The 21,097-nt window shown below is 58.6% G+C and overlaps 1 protein-coding gene across 2 annotated transcripts in view; it reads right to left on the bottom strand.

Annotated features, from left to right (window-relative positions):
* Positions 1-1,323: 1,323 nt before the first annotated feature.
* Positions 1,324-21,097, bottom strand: part of VAC14 (VAC14 component of PIKFYVE complex) — a 48,165-nt gene continuing 28,391 nt past the window's right edge. For both annotated transcript variants that reach the window (XM_065733426.1, XM_065733425.1), the window contains exons 14-19: positions 16,271-16,403; positions 5,759-5,933; positions 5,077-5,195; positions 4,002-4,081; positions 3,069-3,219; positions 1,324-1,961 (exon numbers count right to left, since the gene is read on the bottom strand). In XM_065733426.1, coding sequence (XP_065589498.1) covers positions 1,799-1,961; positions 3,069-3,219; positions 4,002-4,081; positions 5,077-5,195; positions 5,759-5,933; positions 16,271-16,403 — 821 coding nt within the window. In that variant the 3' untranslated portion in view covers positions 1,324-1,798. The remainder of the gene's footprint in view (positions 1,962-3,068; positions 3,220-4,001; positions 4,082-5,076; positions 5,196-5,758; positions 5,934-16,270; positions 16,404-21,097) is intronic.

The following is a 21,097-nucleotide window of genomic DNA, read 5'->3' as shown; positions in this document are numbered from 1 at the left end:
GGGGGGAGGTTTGGGGGTGAGGAAGGTGGCAGACGGGGCACACGGGGGAGGCGGGGGGGTCTTGGGCAGGGATTGGGGTTGATTTTGGGAACGCGTTCCCGAGGGATGCTCAGGGATGTGGGTAGGGGGGAGAAGCGGGGGTGCACCCAGGGCAGTGCATTGGGGTGCGGAGGGGCCCCGCCAAGCAGCTGTGGGGGTGCAGCATCCCTATGAGACCAAGGATAGGGGTAGGTGGGGATGGTGATGTTTGGGGGGTGCAGGGGGTGATCTGCACTGAGCTGCTGAGGGGGGGCTGGGGATGCAGCTCTGGGGGTGTATGGGATTACTACGGGATGCTCCAAGGGCCACGGAGACCCGAGGAAGCAGCTGTGGGATCGCTGGGGGTGCGGCAATGGGACCCAAAAGGATGCAGTGATGGGAGGTAGGGGGTACACAGGCACCTACTCTGCAGTAGCTGTGGTGCGGTGACTCCAAAGGCTGCTTGGGGGATGGCTGGGGGGGGGGGCTGGAAATGCTGTTGGAGCTCTGTGGGGCTGTCCCCAACCCCAGCTGAGATCTGGGGGTCTCCCAGGCTGTGACCTGGTCACAGCACACAGCCAACCCAATTGCCACAAAGCCATCACCCCCATGTCCCAGTGGCACTGCACTGCTCCTCAGACCAGCACTGGGCAAGGGCCACCCATGAGGAAAACATTAAGGCAGGAATTCCTCCCCATATAGCTGCCCCACGGGGGGTGGTGGTGGCAGGGGACCCGCGGCAGCGTCCCCATGTCCCCTGTGCACCCCAAGCAGTGGCAGGGGGCCGGGGGAGCCCCGCTGCCCCGTCCTGGAGGGCCGGCTTTTAAAGTTAACCCTCCGCGACCGGGTTTGGAAAGCCCTTTCCCGGGAATGCCAGGAATGTCATGATCCCATCCAAAGCTCCGCGGAGTGGGGCTGCCGGGGGAACCCGCTGCCAGAGCCGTAAACAGGCTGGGGGCCGTAAAACCCCTCTGCATTCCTCCCCCCCCCTTCCCTAGGATCAGGTGAGACCCCAAAACGCAAGCACTCGCTGTAAGGTCCCTGGGTGCTGGCTTCACCCCGGCTGTTTTGGGGCCAGGAAAATGCCCGTCACTGCACCGCGGCCGGGAAGAATTCCGGCAGCTTTTTCCCACTTGAGGTGGAGAAACACTGGGAGGGGTCCAACCCTGGGGCCAGCGTGGCAGGGCCGCAGCAGGGACCCCAAATGCAGTCTGGGGAGGATTATGGCTTCTGGGCCTGGATGGATCCAGTTGGGAGCCCCAAAGCTACGAGGACACAGCTGCCCGGGGAAGGCACAGCACGGGATGCTCTGCATTGTTCTTTTTATTTGATGGCAGGGAGCTGAGGATAGCAACAAAGAAGGGATGTGTGGAGCGAGGGCTCTCCTCCCTGGATGAGGCTGAACCTCTGGCCCGGAGAGGGGGGCTCGGGATGCCGGGACACAGCCCCGCTCCCTTCCCAGTGGGGAGGACCCACTTTGCTCCCTCCTTCCCTTCCCCACGCGTTTCTTCCCCTCCGGTCCCGCTGGCAGGAGGCCGGGCACTCAGCTGATGGTCACGGGGAAGGCATTAGCGAAGCAAAGTCTGCTCACCCTATTGCAAGAGAAGACACCGTGCCTTCCCCTGCTCCCTCTCCTCCCACAGCTTCCAAGCACGACGCCGGGCACAGCCTGGGGTCCCCCGCACAGACACAGAGGGGAAAAACCCCGCACCCTCTGCCCTAAAAGCACCGGCATCTCCGCTGTCCCCGTGCCCTGGTCCATGTTCCCTCGTCCCCGTGCTCAGAGCACGACGCGCCGCTCCGACTGCTCCGTGCGTCCCGCTCGCTGGTGCCGCACTTCCAGGTGCTTGCTCTGCACCTTATCGAAGTGCTGAAGCAGCTCTGTGTAGTCGATGCTGGACGATGCTGGCCTGCGGGAGCCCGCGGGAGCCCTGCTGCCATCCCTGTGGGGACAGAAGGGAGCTGCGTTGGGCATCCAGCAAAGAGCAGTGATGCCGTGGCACGGCTGCCCAGGGATGGGGGGGAGCCACCGTCCCTCGAGGTGTCCCAGAGCCGTGGGGATGTGGCACTGAGGGACGTGGGCAATGCGTGCAGTGGGGACGTGCTGGGGTGGGACGCAGGGGTCTGAGGGGTCTCTCCCAACCTCAGTGACCCCTACGGTTAGCGGGGGGGAGGTTGGGATAAAGAAGAGGGAGCGCCCCATGTAGTTTTATGAGACAGTAACCTGATTTTGGTGATGTTTCGGTGGGGTGGTGGGACAAGGGGCATCCCCGCCGCACTCCGCTGCCCGGGGCTCGCCGTTATGAAAGCAGCCTCCGGTGTTTGCAGGAATGTAGGTCAGCGTTAATCAGATGCTCGAGCTGGCTGACAGCTCGGATCGCTCTGAAAACCCGGCTGCTGCGGGAGGAGGGCGGGGAGGGGGGGGGAAATCACGGGGTGGGGGACCAGCACACGGCTCCCTCCCTGCCCCACCAATTAGGAGCAGGGTGGTGGGCACCAGCTCCAGCCCCGCAGCAGCGGTAGGGATAAAAGCCAGCCCGGGGGATGAGCTGAAAGCAGAGCTGGTGGGGGTCGGACTCACAAAGCCGCGCAGCTCGGGAGAGCTCCTTTTCTTCCGGAGCTTTCATTGCGGCGAGCTCACGGCCCCGCTCGTTAGCCAGGGCTGGATGGCCAAACCCCAGCCCCAGTGTGCCACAGGGAGTGGGAGATGGGGGGGGGACGGCAGCACTGGGGGGCACTGGGGACTGTCTCCATCAGCATCACGGTGGAGGTGTCCCTGGGCAGAGCAGCCAGCCCTGCTGGCACGGTGTCACCGCGCCTTTGGGTGCCCGGACTCGGGGGGACGGGGACGGGGACGGGGACGCGATGGGAGCTGCCTCCTCGCTCCGTCCTCCGTGGCTCTGCCTGTTTCCATAGCGACCCCACAAAGTGAAATTTTCCATCCCCGATGCCAAATGCCTGCGGATGAGGCGCAGCCCTCCCAGGGTTACCAAATATAGACAAAAAAAAGCCCGGGCGAGAGCCGCCGGGCGCATCCCCACCGCACTTACGCGCTCTGCATGAGCTCGGGGTTGGGGACGCACTGCAAGCGGTGGGACAGCAGCTGGAAGGCACTGCTCTGGGGCAGCAGCATCAGCAGCCCATAGAGTGCCTTGATCAGGTAGGGGTTGTTCTTCACATCCAGCAGCTGCAGGCGCAGATCTGCGAGAGGAGAGGGAGGGGACGGTGAAGCACTTTGGCTCCCAACCCCCACTGACCCCACCCCTCAGGTGCCTTCCAACCTGTTGGGACGCTGCACCAGCGATCCCATTGTGGTTGCTCCTCCATCTGTGACCCTCCTGGGGTCCCAGCCCCCCTCCCCCGTGGCACCTCTGAGCACAACGCTCTGCTCCCTGGGCTCTGCCCCCAGCAGGGCTGCCACCTGGCAACACGTGGACTCATCACCCCCGGACACCCTTTGGGATTGTGCTCAAATAGCCCAAGTTGGAAGGGACCCATAAGGACCATCGAGTCCAGCTCCTGACGTAGATGATCCCAACCGACATCGTGGGCCTGACCCTCACCTCCCACCTGCCACCACTGCTCTGACCCCTCCCCGTGCCCGTCTGTCCCCAACCCCACAACTTAGAGGTTAAGGTGAGCAGGTGGAGAACCCTCAAGGAACAACTCAGGGCTGTGGACGCCCACCGAGACAAGTGGATGTCTCACAGGGGGGGAAATGAGGCACAGAGAAGGGCAGATCTTGGGGACCAGCAACCCTGGGCCACGGCCCAGGCTCCCCCAGTCCCTCCCCATTGCTCTGTGGGGCTGCTCACCCTGCTAACCCACACTGGGGTCCACGTTCCCTCCTGGTGGGCAGCTCTAGCTGAGGGCTGAGCACAGCTCCCAGCAGAAAGTCCGATAACTTCTGCTCTATTTCCTCACGCAAGCGAGCGCCCCGTGCACGGTGCAAACCCGAGGGGAAGGAAGGGGCTGAGCCTTACATGTGAATATGGGGCACTCGATGAGCTGCACCAGCTTGTCCACCTCGGTGAGGAAGTCCACAGTGACCTCCAGGTCCCCACTGAGTGTGGCTGTTAAGGATGCAGGCGGTGGCCCAGCAGCAGAGCGACGCGTGGGGGCAGGGGGATCCCAAATCATGGAGTGGTTTGAGTTGGAAGGGATCTTAAAGGCCGTCTGCTCCCAGTTCCTGAAGTGAGCAGGGACACCCACGGCTCCACCAGTGCTCAAAGCCCTGTTCAGGTTCAGGGTGAGTACTAGGAACAACATCTGCTCCTACAGAGCTGCCCACCATCCCTTGAGGACGTGGCACTGAGGGATGTGGGCTGTGGGCATGGTTTGAGTGGGCTGGGGTGGGATTTGAGGATCTGGATCGTTGGACTTGGGCCTTTCCCAGCCTTAATGATTCTGTGGTTCTACGTTCCACCAGAATGTCTTCCGAGCAAGGACAGGGCTGTGAGCTCAGGGAAGAGCCCGCAGTGCCCCGTGCTGTGCTGACAGAGCTGCAGCCCAGGCAGGATTTTGGGGAAGAGAGGAGGCTTGGACCACACCTCTCCTTCCTGTGGCATGTTCACAGTGAGCCAAGATGCGGCTCCAAGGGACTGCCACCACCGGGAGGGGGACACAGGCTGGGACATCAGTCTCCTGCAGCAGGTGGAGGTGAGCAGGCAGCACTGCTGCCCCCTGGGATGCTCTGGGCTCGGCCTTCACTGGGTTCTGCAGCTGGAAAAGGAGAAGGAAAGCAACCATCCGCCCTGCTCGTGTTGCTGGACATCAGTCCTGGAGGCCACAGCCTCATCTTCCTGGGAGGAAGGAGGTGCAGGAGCCTCCCCTGCTCCAAGGCAGATCGGGGTCAGGGCTCAGCCACCACCGCCTTCCTCTTCTTACACCACAACAAAAATGGGAAAGGGAGGTGGCGGGCACCCAGCAGACAGCCCTGTCTTGTCACCACGTCCCCACGTGGCTGGCACGGGGACACAGCCCCCGGTGAGGCGAGGGTCCCCAGCTGCTGCCCTGAGCCCCCCCAAATCCCCCAGGCAATAAAACCCCGAAGGATACAACTTCTGGATGAGGTCATAGGCGTGCTTGTAGTTCTGGGTGAGGAAGCACAGGGACACAGTGGTCACTGGGTTGTGGCACCAGGAGCGGTACAGGCAGCAGAAGAGGTTACGGCTCTCCTGGGGAAAGAGGAAACCACGGGGTGACAGAGTGCAATGGGGACATGGCACAGAGCACACCGTGTCCCCAGCACCCACTGCACGCCCAGCCCTACAAGCTCTGGTCCCAATTCTGCCACAGCACGAAGGGACACTTCCCCACTTCCCAGCACCAGCCCTTGGGAAACGGCTTTGGGGTGGAAGATGGAATTCTGCCGTCCTCCCTCGGACACCACCACTAGTGGTGGGCTGCAGCTGCTCAGGGCACCGCGGTGTTTTGCAGGGGGGAACAGCTGAGGAGGGGTGGGACTCCCACTCGCTGTCACCCATCCCCATGTGAGCGCACGGGGAGGGAGCTGGCAGCTGCCGGGGGGGCTCAGGGGCCGTGATCAGCTTACAGGCGGGGAGACTGAGCCTGCTGTGTGTGGGGGAGCAGCAGGAGGTGGGAACACCCTCCAGCCACTCACTATGTCCCATGGGGAGTGGGACCTGCACGCTCTGCTCTGCCTCAGTTTCCCCCTCTGTATCAAGGAGCAGTTTGGTCCCTGCCACTCTTGTCACCCCTCCCAGTGGGACACCCGTACCGGTGTCCTCAGGTCCTTCAGCTGGTTCCTCAGCTGGAAGAGCTCGGAGGAGGTGAGCAGGATGGTGTTCAGCGTGTGCACCATGGTGGAGGCAAACTTGAGGTCCTCCTCCCGCAGCAGGATGTCCGCCATGGAGTGGAAGATGTTCTCTGCGTTCAGAAGCAGACAGAGCTGCCTGTGTGTCACAGAGGGGAAAAAAGAAAGAGGGCAAGGATCACATCACATCCTTCCTGCAGGGGTGACGTGTGGGGACAGCCAGGGCTGGCCCCCCTGCATCCGACAGTGGGGGACAGAGCACGACCAGCAGGACCTTGGGCACTGCTGGAGCCAAGACCCCACAGTCCATGGACAAAGCCCTACCTCCCCATAAGCTGCCCCACTGCTCTGTGAGCTCCACGTTCTGGCTCTCAGGACACTGGGGAAAGTGAGGTGTGAGCGGGGCTGGAGTGGAGCCCGACACGGTGCCCGGAGTGCAGCTGTGCCCCCACAGCAGGAATGTTCTGCTCCATGAACAGAATTCCCAAGGTTTTAAACACTGGAGAGCTGAAACTTGAAAACCCACATTAGTATTATCTTTTTTTTCTCCCTCCTTTGTTTGGATTTTAGGATTTCCTGTTTTGCTCCGCCGTGGCTCTGAGTTCCCCCGTTCCCGGGTGGTTTGCACGAGGACACCCAAATCAGCACCCACGAGGACACCCAAACCGGATGGGGCGCGGAGAAATGGGGTTTTTTGTCCCCAAAGAGGGGTGCTCCCAGCTCTGGGTCCTGCCGAGCTCCTCGCCCAGCCCACACAATGGGATGCTCTGTGTGGGCTTTACGTAACCGAACGCAGCCTTCACCCTGGCCCGCGTTCGAATGGAGCGGGCAGTGATAAATAAGCTCATTTATCCCAATTATTCTTACGTAACCAGGCTGCATTCATGGGATGAAGCGTTCTCACCATCCAGGCACGGGACCGTGTGAGGAGGGAGAGAGGCAATGAGGGGGGGACGGGCATGGGAGAGCAGACCCATGCACTCAGCATCCTCCCCGTGGCCAACGGGAGCTCCCGGTGGGGAAAGGGGGAGCAGCCCACGCTCTGCGGTGCCTGCAGCCAAACTGGGAGCTGCTCCAGGTTTGGGGTTCCTGCCGCTCCACAGATGCCCTTGGAGCACGCGTGCCAAAGTGGTGCCCCAAAATATGATGGATCCTCGTGTTAAACCATCCTGAGAGCACCTCGTAGCTCCGTGCAATGCGACAGCCCTCCAATGGGCATCGGTGTGAGCAGAGGGGACAATGCCACCGCTGTTTTCTCACTGTGCCAGCCGACCCTGAAGTGCTGCCCCCGGTCCCGGCGCTGTAGGGCAGCTGAGGGATCACCTTCCAGAAACAGAAGTGGGAAGCTCCTGGTTTTGATTAGCGAGGAAAGGAGAAGCTGATCCCAAGCGTCCGTACCCACACGGCACTGTGGTGCGAGCCCTTTGCAGCAAGCCCCAGTGCTGCTGGGGCTGCGGTGTCCCCCACATCCTTGCCCCAAACTGCTCCCCAGCCCTGGGGGTTGGAGGGGACAAGTGCCCAAACCCACAGCTGCTGTGACAGCTGAGCACCCGTGAGTGGCACGGGGAGGATCCCGGCGGCGCGAGGGGAACGCGGTGCCCGGAGGAGGGCAGGGCTGGGATGCAGGGACAGGTGGCTGAGATGCCGGGGGCGGGGGGGGTCCCGCGGGTGGGATGGGGCTGCAGGCACAGAGCTGGGAGCCCCAGTGCCATTCCCAGCCCTTGCAAGCCATTCCCAAATATACACAGCTCAGATATATATAGCCCAGACAAATATAGCTGTGTATATATGCCCCAGAGGAGGACCCAGAGCCCTGCTCTCCCAGCGCTGGGAGCACCACACAGCACCCACAGCTCTGCTCCCTTCTCCTCAGCTTCCTCTCTTATGGGTCACCCCGAAACCTTTTGCCCTGATTCCCACTGACTTCCCTGGCAGACGGTTTTCCTGCAGAGACACAGCAAGGTGTGATCTGCTTTTTTTTAGCAGCTCTACGGCTTAAAAACTCAGGTGGTGGCCACGCTGTCTGCAGCTCACCCATCCATCCACCACCCTGCTGCTGAATGGGATGCTGCCTGTGCATTGCTGCGACGATGGAAGGACACAGCTCATTGCCCTGCAATGACATCCCCACGAATGCCACCACCTTGTCCCCAGTGGGACCCCAGGGGAAGAAAAGCAAGGAGTGGGGCAGCCCTGGAGCCTAGCTCTCCTGGGATTAGAGCCATGGGTCTATGTAGGGCCAACAGGATGCCTGGGAACTGGGCTCATCCAAGGTGATGGGGAGCCCTCTGGGGCCACCTGTAAGCTCTGCCCATGCCAGAGCAAGACAGTGCCCCTCTGTGCTCCCTTTCCCACTCCCAGGGCTTCTTGCCACCCTTCCTCCCATCCTCATCCTGTCCCTACCAGGATTAGCAGCATCCCAGGTGACTCCACTTAGGATCCCAGAGGGAGCAGCCTTTGGGGTGCAGATAGAAATAGGGTGGGGATAGGAGAGGGAGGAGAACACAGGGAAGATGTGGATTCCCTGATCCCCCTTCCCTCGCTGCAACGGTGCAGATGGAAATCACCATTTTTCTGGGTGGAAATCACTTCCCTCCATTTTTCCAGATGGAAATCACTGCTCTCCACGTATCCAGATGGAAATCATGGCTTTCCATTTATCCGGATGGAAATCACAGCTCTCCATTCCCCCAACCCCTCCCCAATCCTTTGCCGAATCCGGCCGCAGGGCAATGGAAACCATGGCAACTGAGACGACAGCTCGTGCTTTAAAAAATTCATCGTGCTTCACGTAGGAGATTTCTGAGCACTATGGAAGCATCTGCTGGACATCCTAAAGCACGGCCCTGCTGGGGATGAGCGCGGAGCTGGGGGCTGCCCTGGCTCATACTGGATGGCCACAGAGCCTGCTGGAGCCAGGAAGGCAGCGAGAACAGCAAGCAGGGCTGGTGCCAGCTGCCTCTATTTTCATGTGGCTTTTGGACTCTCCTTGATGTCTCGCCATGGAGGCCCCTGGGCTCTGGTGGCTCAAGGCTTGCTCTCCAGGTCAACCAGGAGTAAGAGCGTGAGATCAAAGGCTGAGAGCACGTTTTGGGGAGACCTGGAAAGCCTCGTGGGTTTTTTTTTTTGCCCCACCACTCTGAGATGTTCCCAAAGAGCCACACCTCCACTGCTCCATTTCTCCAGGCACCGCTCTGCTCACCAACGTGGCACGAGGAGTGTCAGCCCCGGCACACTCAGCCCAGCTCCCACTGCCAGATCAGCTGGGAAGAGGCACTCAGATCTGCACACAACCCCTGAGATGCTTTTGCTCCAAAAGGAAAAAGCGACGAGTGTTTCATTGCAAACAAGAAAACCCTCCCACGGTGCTCCTGCTGCTGTCAGCGCAGCAACTGCTGCTCAACGCCGTGCCAGCTCAGCTCCGGGCTGCCCTAACACCACCAATCCCTGCGTGGGATTGCACCACCATTCCTGGGAACAGCAGGTGAAATCCAGCCTGCTTTGTGCACCCGGTGCCCCCAAGCAGCAGGAAAACCAGGACCGAGTGGGAATGGCTCCAGAGAGGTGCTCTGCTCGTAGGGCCTCCTTGTTCCTCCCCACGCAGCTGCTCCACCTGCACTTACTGAGCCTGGAGGTGGGCCCAACCATGCAGAGGCGGAGGTGAGTTGCTGGATTTGGAAACGAAGCAAGGAGCCTCAGCCCTTTGCTCCCTGCCACGCTCCTCTCTGATGCTGCACCAGCAGCCTGCAATCCTCGTGGAAGGATTTGGCAAGGAGCAGTCCATGCTCAAACACGGGCAGTGCAATGCCTTGATGCACCCCAACACCACGGTGCCCTTGGAAGAGGTCGCCTGCGGTTTGCAAAGCAGATCTCCAACCCTCCAGCTGCTCCTTCGACCCACAGCTCCGTTTGGGAGGGAGGAACAGTGCTGCACCACGAAGGAAGAAGAGTTCACACAGAAGGTGATCAACTGCTGATGTCCTCTGGGATGGGCTGGCTGCTAAAAATAACTGGATTTGGGAAGTTAATGTGCTGCTCAGCCCTTACATGGGCATGACTGCCCCACGGGAAGGCCACCGGGCACATGCCCAGCAGCACACACCCGAGGAACCCCACAGTGACCCACGGATGACGTTACCCCGGCTGCAGAGCTCCCGAGCACTGAGCTGAGCACCTCCAGGAGGCTCCCCCCATGCTGAACCCTCGGGGGAGGCAAAAAACCCTGCAGAGCCTGCAGCATCCCTTCTGACTTGTGAACCCACTGACAGTAAAAACCAGCAAGAGGGCCCGGCAGCAGGATCCCAACCGCGTGTTTGCAGGGCTCCTACGGCACATGCCTGGAGGGGCTGAAACCTTGGCTCTGGCCACAACATGCCCCTGAGAGCAGAAACCCTGGCTGCAGTGTGTGCTGCAGACTGCTGGGGAGAGCAGTGACTCAGCCCCAGCAGCTGCAGGCCCCGGGGCAGCACACACACGGCGATGATGCTTTCGGGTTTTCATCTCCTTCCTCTTCCACGTGAAGGGTTTGGAGGGAGGAAGGGCAGGGGGGGTGGGAGATGCGTAATGCAGCTCCCAAGATCTTTCCTTCAAGATGTGTGCTTCCCTTTCAGGCTGGCAGCTGTGGCCTAATTTTCACGAAAACTGACAGGCTCCTTATTTCTACCCCTATAATTTCTTTCCGCTGCCAATAAAATAGGTTAAAGGAGCGAGCGCAACGCTGCGCCGGGAGCGGGGGGAGGCTGCTCCACTTCGGGGCGTGCACAGATTGCAGAGGTGGGAGCTGGGGCTGCACTCACCCTCCCCGTTGCTTTTTCTCAAAGGAGGAGAAATCAAAGCACTCCGATCCCTTCCCGTGGTACTGTGACCAAGGAGTGGGCTGCTGTCCTCGAGGCGACGCGGTTCGTGATGACCCAGGCAGGCTGGGAGCTGCCTGCTCCTTCCAGTCCCTGCTCCAACAAAATGGGAATTTCCCTGGGTGCTGCATTGTTCATTCAGTCACCACAAGCACTCCCACGTTCGGAAGAAGGGAAGTGCCTCCTTCCCACTTACTTGCTCGACTCACTCGAGCAGCCCTCACCATCCCAACAAGGCAATTCAGAGACACTCTCTGAACATCAGCTGAAAGCAGCACAGTGGTTTGGGAGCCCCGGGTGCTCCAGCAGCTTTGCACAGCGTACCCGTGTGAGATGAGAGCAGTTTGGATGCTCACACCCACATCCTCGTCGAACTACTGGTGCTGGGTGAGGCCTGCATCATGCGTCATGCATCGTGCTCCACGCACCAACCTGGGATTGCAGGGAAAGCACTGAGACAGAGAGAACCTGAAACCCCCAGGAGCTGCCCCTTGGCCGTTATACAAGGGTTTTCCTCCCCTATGCACGCTTCCCCTTCCTCCCCTCCACACTCTCTCTGACCCTGATGAGTCCCAGCCCATTCAATGCTGCTGCTCACATGTGTTTTCCATTTTTCTACAGGAAAACACATCAGTTTCCCAGGTCCCAAGGCAGCTTTGGAGTGGAGGATGCATAAAGTCCATTTCCTGAGCCACCGGGATGCTCTGCCACAGAAGCTGAACCCTGGGACAGGGATGTCCCACCTTCTTTCAACCCAGCAGGCACAGCATCCTCCTCCTCCTCCTCTAAGCCTGAGCTGGTAGCGGGGCTTCCAGCAATGCTCTGTATGTGGAGTGCCAGTAGGGTTTCCCATCACTACCAGTAGGGCTTCCCATTGCTGGTTTTTAGGGTTTCCCACTGATGCCAGTAGGGCTTCCTGTCACTACCAATAGGGCTTCCCACCAGTGCTGGTAAGGCTTCCCATCACTGATGGTAGGGCTTCTCATTGCTACCAATAGGGCTTCCCATTGCTGCTGGTAGGGATTCCTACTGATGCCAGTAGGGATTCCCATTGCTAGTGGTAGGGCTCCCATCAATTCTGGTAAGGCTTCCTGTTACTGCCAGTAAGGCTTCCCATCACTGCTGGTTGGGATTTCCATCACTGCTGGCTGGGATTTCCATCACTGCTGGCTGGGATTCTCATCACTGCCTGTAGGGCTTTCCATTACTGCTGGTTGGGATTCCCATCACTGGTGGTTGGGATTCTCATCACTGCCTGTAGGGTTTTCCACCACTGCTGGTTGGGATTCCCATTACTGCCAGTAGGGCTTGCCACGGCTGCTGTTGTATGCCAAGCTGCAGGGAGGAGGTTTTGGGGAACGGGCAGGGATGTGCAAGGCCACGAGCCCGAGGGAGGGAAATCAGGATCAATCAAACCTGTTTGCCTGCAGGGATGAAACGGGGACAGTGCGCTGATGGCAAAGCTCCGGCCTGCCCCAATTAGTGCGTGAGAAGCGGGTTCCTCTAGCAGGGCAATGAAAGCAGAGCCAAGGGCAGGGGTGCAGTGTGGATAGCTCCCGACAGCCCCCACGGGCTGGGAAGTGAGCAAGCCGCCAGCATGCTAATGGCTCTTATGTAAAGCTGCAGGCAGGGTGGGGGCTGACCCACATACAGGGGCTGGTGGCTGGCACCTGGGGACCTCCCCACTGGGATGGGGACAGCCCACCTCTTGGATCCTCTGCCCCATCCCAGAGCTGCTCTCTAAGCCTAGGGTTGGGGGGAGATCGCTGCTCACAGTTGTGCAAACTGGAGGAAAGAAACAAACCTCAGCAGCTTTCTCCAGTTATTCCTTTCTGCGAGGCAACGGGGAGGGAGGGGGAAAGTGCACAGTTCATTAAAGCAAAAGGGCAGGCGGCCAGAGAGCATCCTGGCAGGCAGTGCGAGGCGTTTTCGCAGCCTCGCTGCCTCCCGACACAGAAGCTCCCCTTGTAGTGATCACAGCTGTTTGGATTTTACCCGAGTTCATATCACAGTTTATCAAAGGGGCTGCGTTTTTTTTTTTCCCCCTATTTTTTTCCTGCGCTTTGCTGAGGACAAGCTGAACGGTTCACGCGAAGACAAACGCGGGTTTTGTTCTGCGCGTGGCAATGCTGCTGGGGGGGGGGGAACAGAGGGATCTTCTGGGCATGGGAAGCTCCAGCATCAGTGGGCTCAGGGTAAGGATGGAGCAGAGCATCAGCAGTGCATGGTGGCAACACAGCAGGAACCTAACCTGGACCCTAACCTTAACCAGACCCCAGATGGTTTCAACATCCCCTTACCACTGTGCACATCCATAAGGGGTTCCCAACATCTCCATCCTCTCTGTGTTGTTGGGTGGAGGCAGAGAAGTCCATCCCTGCCCCAAAAGAGGAGGCCGTCCCCCAAACCACGGGCATCGCTCTGCCCAGTGTGACGTGCTAGGCTGACACCCATAGGTGTCCCTTCCTCTGCATCCAAGCATCCCATTCCTCAGCAGAGCCAGGCTGCTCCACTCTCCAGCACAGTGGGACTTGGAGATCCCAAGGGCAGTGCAGGGTGTGGTGTTTTGCAGGTGAACCCTTCCCTCCCCGTACTCTCTGCCCAGTGGGAACCTTGGGACCTTCCAGCTCACAGCTAATGCCCTACATTGGCCAAATAACCTCATCTGCTCCAGCAGAGTGGATCAGCTCATGATCCCACAGGGTTCTGGTGTCCCCCCAGGGTAAAACGAGGGAAATGATGGATCCCAGTCCAATGGCCACGCCACTGCACGCACCCCACGGGAGCAGGGTGCTGCACCACAGGGATCTCACTCCCCAGCTCTGTAAGACAAGCTCGGGCAGGGTCTGTGCCTTGGTCAGAGCAAAGTGCTGACTCAGGCAGCCTCTGGTGCACTCAAAAAGGGCTCCAAAGACAAACCCTGCCCTGCAGCACACCCTGCATGTGGACACCTCCAGCCCACTGCACAGCCCGTGGGTTCTCTTGTGGTGCATGCTTCTGGGTCTGGCCCTGTGCTCCCAGCAATGATCCCAGTGCTATGGGTCAGGGCCTGGCTTTTTGTTTCATCCCTGCATCCCACCAACAGGCGAGCATTAAATCCAGTCTGGAAACCTCTGTGCTGGCTGCCCAGACAAGCCCCGGCACAGCGGCTGCTCCTCTGCTCTGAGGCTGGCCATGTGGCTCCAAAAGGCATGTGATGCTTTGGAAGCTCCTCTGCATTTTTCTGCTGTTCCAGACCAGCATCAGGAGGCCTGTAGCTGAATGGGGATGTTTTCCTCTTGCTTAAGGGCTCTGCTGAGGCCAGGACTCTTTCAGTGCCACATCCCAGCTGGGGCAGATAGCTCTGTGCTAGCAGGAAAGGCTCAGCTCTGTGCACCAAGGGGAGAGGTAACGCTGAAGGAAATCACACAACCTGCCTCCAGCAGCTCCGGAGCTACTTTTGGTAGAAAAGAGGAGGTAGGGCAGGCAGTTCTGAAGGCAAGGTGGTTCTCAGCCCTGGAGATGAGCACCCCGACCTGCTCTGCGGGACCCAGCAGCAGGAGCACAGCTCCCTTGGCACATCCCCTTTAAAGTCAGGTCTTCTGAGTGGTCAGGCCCTTCCTGGGTGCTTCCCTTCCCCTTTCCTCCTGTCCTGGGCTCTGCTCTGCGTGCCAGGGTGCTTCATGCCATACGTGGAGGGCTGGATGCCACCAGGGCAGGTGGCAGGGTGAGCAGGGCATGGGTGCTCCTCTATGCACCCACAGACCCTGTGTTCCTGAAGAGCGAGGACCCCATATCTCATCTCCTTGGGCACATGGTGTCCCACAACCTCTGCCTCCGGTGCTCATCGGGACAGGGACCAAAGTCCTTCTGGAGTCAGCAGCCAGACAAGCCCAAGCCTGGAGCTGGGTTGGAAAACAAACTGCCTTACCACAGCCCCTCTGCTTGACCTCACAGACCTCAGCTTGCCCAGCACTGCCAACGTGACGGGGAAAAATGCTGTGTGGGCTGTAAACCCTGCGCAACATTTCCCTTTCCATCGAGCACTAATCCTTGGGCTGGCAATCATTACCTAAGCTAACAGGTTTATCTCCTTCCCTGCTGCCCCAGCCCTACTTCCACCATCCCTGGTGGCAGAGGGTGAGCAGGGGATGAGATCTACCCCACATCTCCCAAGTGGAAGCTTGGGGTCGGCTTCTCAACAGCTGAGAGTGCTGCAGGCAGTGGAGGGATGCAATGCAGGAGGACGCATATGGCTTTCATTTGGGAAGCAGCTAAAAATAGCAGCGCGAGGCTCTGCCTTTGGTGGGTCCCTCTGGCAGCAGATCAATCTTTTCCAGAGAGTCCTGGAAAACTTTTCCTGCTCTGTTCCCATCTTCCTTATCCCGATGCAGCTAAGCCAGCACTTGTGCTGTTGTCAGTAGGGTTCAGAGTTACTCAGCGTTGCCTGGGGCTCACCCTTCCCAGAACTGCTGCCTTGGCCCCAGCCCAGGGCACACGTGAGCCACAGCATGACGTGACCAAGAGCCAAGTCAGATTTCTTCTTCTTCTTTTTTTCTTTTTTTTTTTTTCCACACTGTGTGGATTTTTTGCACAACCCTGGTGCATGAATCACCAGAAGAAGCATCAGCTCGAGTGGGGCTCCCAGTGCATGGCAGCCAAGGGAGGGAACTGGAGGTAGCCATCATATAAGAGTGCAATTACACGTGGCCCTGCCTGACCAGCAGCTGTGTAGCAACTTTCAGTATTCAGTCAGGTTGCCCAAAGCCTGGGCACAAAGAATTACAGTGAGCCTAATAGAGGAGGCTGCCCAGAAGATATAACTCATGACCTAGCTTGGGTTAGCACACTGGGAGCTCTACACGCTTTATTTTCTGATCACAGCTCACAGTGGTGAAGCTCGCACACTTATGGAGAAGCATCTCCCTACTCCCACTGCAGTATGCTTGGGGTCTGTGCTCCTCTAGCATGTCTTGATGCTACCACACCAAAACCAAGGGAGCAGGGAACCCCAGTCCTGCCTCCTCACACCAATATCCTTGCTGATTTTGCCCCGACCTTGCCTTGCCTTGACTGCTAAGTCCATTATTTCGAAGCAAGCAGAGGAATTTGTCTCCCTTGCCCCAGATTTCATTGCATTCAAGATGACGCTCTGCCAGCTGTCATAACATTCGGTTTTCCAGCCTCAGTGCCCAACTGCAGCTCCTAAATAGGGGAAGCAAAAGCCATCCATGCTGGGAATGAAGCTTCCACCAGACAAGCACTGGGCGCCCAATGAAACCACGCTGATCTGCAGTGCTCTGAGCCGAGCCAGGTGGAAGAATTCAGTCCATTTGGCACCCTGAGCCACAGCCTGCCCTCCTGCTCCTGCTGCTCTGCTCACTTCTCAGCACAAACGGGATCTGACAACACTATTTAACAGGGAGCTACTTTGCCTCGGGGGCCGGGAGCAAGAAATATGGTGGTGCCTCAACATGCAAAAGGCAAGTCTGTTTGCTCTAGAAACGTCAGCACTGACTACCAGCAAGCAAGGGAGGCTTGTGGAAACCACTTCTGGCTGCTGGTGATGTGGGAGAATGCAGAGCTCGAACCCTTCCCCCAGCTCACCCTGCCTGTGCAGTGCTGGGTACAGTGGGGCTCTGACCTGATGATGAAGGCTCCTCTTGTCTCCAGGAGTTTCCGCTCGCTGCTGAACCTCTTGAGCAGGTTGATCATGAACTTGTAGAAGTAGGAGTTCATGGTGGGGGTGGACGGAGAGCACTCCAAGCCTTTAGGTCCTGGGGAGGAAATGAGAGCAGATGGGACACGTTGGCCAAAGCAGCCTTAATCAGAGTGCAGAGACCCAAAATACTATCAGGGCACTCATGGGAACAGGAGTTCTGAGCCTCAGGCTGAGCAGAGCCGGCCTTCTCCATCCCAGGGGAAGTATCCCAGGGTGTTCCCAGCCTTGAGGAAGCACATGGGGCTGAAATGGGCTTTGTGGAAGACGGCCACAGATCCCATCAGTTCTAGCAGCTGTCAGAAGAGGTATCCAAGCTCTGAGTAAATGCACAATCCCATATCTTTGGGTAATGAAAGTTAAGCCATGCTGTAAAGCAGACAGCCCCCATATGCCAGAGATGCTCCAAGCCACATGTTCAGCCCTGGGTCACCACGGTGCTGCAGGTGACACAGGCCCCTTGGTGTGTCACCTCTCAGTGCCCCAGGGCTGGCTGGAAGAGCGCAGAATCACAATGCAGCAGGGAGCCAAGCTTAGGGAATAGGGGCTCTTTCATGCTTCCTCCCCACACACCTGGCTCAGAGCTGGAGGATTAGGATGGCAAAGGGATCCCAAGGGATGGACGCGGCATGGGAGTGCAGGGTGAGCAGCACCACCGTGGCTGTTTGCAGGGTTGTCCCTTTATGTCCCCTACAAAGGCCACAGGTGAGGAGGAAGCGTGTGCAGCCCGGCGTGGTCAGGGTTTCCACTGGGCACAGTTTGATTTATGAGTGGTGTCTGCTTCTGTTCAGCAGAATTCAGCAGAGCACGGAGCAGCCAATTAAGAAGGCAATCAGGCAGCCGAAGCCTGGGCTGATGGAAAAGTCTCTGGGCTGATTCCCACCACACTGACGGCAGCGAGACGGGGAGGTGCGGATGTGAGCATCCCAAAGGATGGAGCACAGCCTGCTGCAGAGCAACGGGTGCCTCCTTCCCATGGGATCCCCTTCCCCAGTACAGCTGAAACCCCGAGCCACGCTTTGAAGCAGGCATCTCCCTGAGCCCAAGTGTGAGCCACAGCATCGTGTTTCCCCTCAGCTGCAGGTAAGCTGATCCGGGCAAAAATATTACACCGCTGAGACAATGTGCTCCGAAACAAAGGTGTGGTTGTTCCCAGGCACGGATCACCCTGAGCGAAACCACAGCCGTGCCCGGTGGGTCACCACTACAGCTGTTAGCACTTCTCACCAGTGCCTGGAAATGGGAACAGCCACACGGGGCAGACCTGCACCCAACCCAACGCTCTGAGGCTGGATCCCAGCCAGGGGAAGCTCTGCCCCTGCTGCGAGCCTCTCCATCCTCAGTCTTCACCTCATCCTCAGCACTTCATCTCATGACTTCCAGTGGTGGCGACTGGAAGCCAGTAACGTGACACATCTTAAAGTCACAGAACCACTAATGCTGGGAAAGACCTCTCAGACCCTCCCGGTCCAACCCCAGCCCCCCCCTCCCCCCCACTATGCCCACATCCCTCAGAGCCACATCCCCACTGCTCTTCAACACAGCGTGGCCCTGCGGGTTACGGCTCAGCACACCGAGATGTGGCGTGGGAGATGTGTGTGAGCAGCTTTTGGTGTTTCCATGCAGCACGAGAGACAAGCAGAGAGGTGCAACGAAAACTGTGGCTTGGTTCATTGAAGCTTGCACCTCTCCCCCCTTCCCCTACAGTGAGACTTTGCAGATTTGTAACCTGCCAGATCGGCTGCGAATGCACCACGAGTGGGGCTGACGGAGGTTTGGTACCGAGGAGGAGCAGGAGGAACACAGATCTCTGCTCACGTCGTATCTGCAGGTGGGATATTAGGAACAATTCCTGCCCCCAAAGAGTGGTGAGGCATTGGCACAGCTGCCCAGGGAGGTGGGGGTATCACTGTCCCTGGAGGTGTCCCAGAGCCGTGGGGATGTGGCACTGAGGGATGCGAGCAGTGGGCACGGTGGGGGTGAGCTGGGGTTGGGCTTGGGGATCTGAGAGCTCTTTTCCAACCTTAATGATCCTATGATTACAACCTTAACGATCCACTGACTGCTCCCAGCTCCTCCTCTCAGCTGAGTTTTGATGCTCACCCAAAGCAATTTTTTTCCCACTCCAGGTATTCACTGCTGCTACTGCACAAAGAGCCTTGTGCAGTGGGAAAGCCCCCCCTGCACTTCCCTGGGCCTGAAAGCAGCAAACCCCTCAGCCAGGGGAAGCTCCCAGCCTGGCAGTGGGCTCCTGCAGCACCCAGAGCAGCATCCCCGTGCTCACCATGTCGCCAGTGCGCTCCCATCGCTCACAAGGCCGTGTTATAAATCAAAAGAGACAGGCAATTAGGAATCCATATTAAGCACCTTATAAATATATATTGTCATGCAGCCTGGCTCCTTCAGGCCACCTGGCTGCCTGGCGGATGGAGCAGGCTCCAAACCTGCAGTGCCAAAGTGTCCCCAAATGCAAGGGCGTTGGATTTGCCAACATCAGCCGCTGAGCACCAAACTTCACCGTCGCAGAGAACACAAGTTCCGCTGACTTCCCATAATTGGTTTCAAACTGGGCTTAATTAAAACCAGTGCAGGCTTGCTTAACTCCATTGAAACCGAATTTAAGTGTGATCTGACCAGAACTGATTCCTTTCTGATGCGTGTGAAAGCAGCGTAAGCTGTTTAATGAGCACCCACCAGGACGCTGGTGCTGGTTTAGCTGCAGTGATTGGCTTCACGTTGTAATTGAGGCAATTTCAGTGTGGACCCAGACTGGGATATGGGGGGGGGGAGCTGCTGGGAGCTGGCAAGGAGCACTGCAGAGTGGCTGCTGCGTCTTCATTCCCATCGAAAGGGTAATTGGAGGCTGCTTCCTCGCTCACAAAACGCTTTGTATGATCACGGGTCTGGGAGGAAGCATCGCCTCCAGCAAGATTGCCAGCATCCAGATAGAGCAGCTCTCATGTCCCACTGCCGTGCCCTGCGTGCGGATGGGGCTGCTGGAGCCCAGCATCCCTCCCAGTGCTTCCAGCACTGACCTCCCTTGGCTACCCCTGCACGCTGCTGGCCCCAGCCCCACGGAGCTCAGCACAGCCCCACGTAGAGACGTGGGAATCTGCCCCATGCCTCCCCCAGCAGCCTTTTTCCCTTCCTTCCCTTCCCTAGGATGTTTTCAATCGGAGCAAAGCCTCGCGGAGCAGGATAAAAATAGAGCCGTAAGAAAATAAATAAAATAAAGGCAGGCTCCCCCCTGCAAAACCCAGCATGGGGCGTAGCTGGAAACAGATGTGAGTGTGTCGGCAGCTCAGCTGGGCTCCGAGAGACGTCAGCTCAGCCCTCTCTGAAGCACAGGATGCTGCCGAGGAAATGAACACTCTGAAGCCACTGACGGTGCATGGCCCTGGCTGAGCTCTGCCTGCTCCTGCACTGCTCTCCATGCAGCCACCACTGCCCTCCCTGCACGGCTTTGCCATCTGGGAGACCTCAGCACATGGCTCAGCACCGAGTGGTCCCCAGAAAGCAGACCATGTTTCTCAGGGATTGTTAGCAGGCTCCTCAGGAGTAATCCACAGAATCCTGAGTGCCACTGCTTGAAACTAATGACCTCGAGCGTGTTAGCACACCCACGTATGAAGTCAGCCTTGCCATAAACATCCTCTGGTGTGATGTGCTCCGAGGCCACGTCGGTGTCCCCACCACCTGCGGGGGCAGGAAGGCAGGCAGGAGGGAGTGCAGGGAGAGGAAGGTGCCTCCTGCACAACAAAGGGTCGTGGTGCTGCTCTGTGCGGAGCAGTGCAGACAGGAAGAGATGTGTGCACGGAGCTGCTGGGGCTGGCAGCTTTCTGGAGGTGCTGCCCTCCAACTGTGCAGAACTGGGCTGGAAAAGTAGGCTGGAGGGCTTGCACCCGCGCTAGCCACGGTGGAGACCACCTGTGGGTCCTCTGCTGCTTGTACGTGACTTCAACGTGGTTGGCAGAAGCTGCTGGAAGCCAGGTTGGGTCACCCTAAGGAGGTGCCAGCCCCTGCGGCTCCTGCCACCAAGGGTCACCAAAACAGGATGCCTGATGCATGGCTCCCCATCTGCCTCCACACCAGGGATGCTCCAGCAGCACTTGACCCACTTGAGATGCCAAACGTGAGACGTGGCCATGAGAAAACGTGTGGCTTTCCCTCCAGCTACACCTCCACGGAGCCCTGGGAAAAGCAGGCACAAGGGAAGGGATGCGTGGGAGAAGGTAACAGAGGGACTGCAGAAGGCTCAGCCGTCCCACACAGACAGGAGGAGCTCCCACACACCCCACTTCTCACCTCATTGTGCAGGGAGAAGCAGTTGGAGGGCAGCTGACCTTATGTAAGGGGAGAACAAAGCGGCTAAATAAAACCCCGAGCTGGGAACGGGCTGAGGAAGTGGGACACCGTTTTCCTGACTAATCACCAAGCATCTGAAGGAAACCCGAGTGAATGGCAGGGAAACAACTGCATAAACACATCCCGAGGGGAGAAAAGGGTGAGAGAGGAAGCGGGGGAAGCCCGGGGCCCTCCTGCCTCCTGTGCTGCCTGTGTGCGGAGCAGGTGTGGGCAGGGCAGCACACAGAGCTGCCAACCCGAGGGCTGCAGATGGCCACGCTCACCCACCTGCAGAGCTGTGTGCTGGGGTGTAGGACAGAAGCAGACCTAGGGTTACTCATTCCTCCTCCCAGCGAGGGCATGAAGTGCTCTGAAGGTAATGGGGTGACCCCAGGGGGGTCGCACCGA

This window comes from Cyrtonyx montezumae, unplaced genomic scaffold (assembly GCF_038088225.1).
Source record: "Cyrtonyx montezumae isolate F1298 unplaced genomic scaffold, pur_monq_1.0 scaffold_17, whole genome shotgun sequence".
In the NCBI taxonomy this organism is placed as follows: Eukaryota; Metazoa; Chordata; class Aves; order Galliformes; family Odontophoridae; genus Cyrtonyx; species Cyrtonyx montezumae.
Note: the sequence above shows the minus strand (reverse complement) of the source record. Positions and strands in the feature narration are given on the sequence as shown.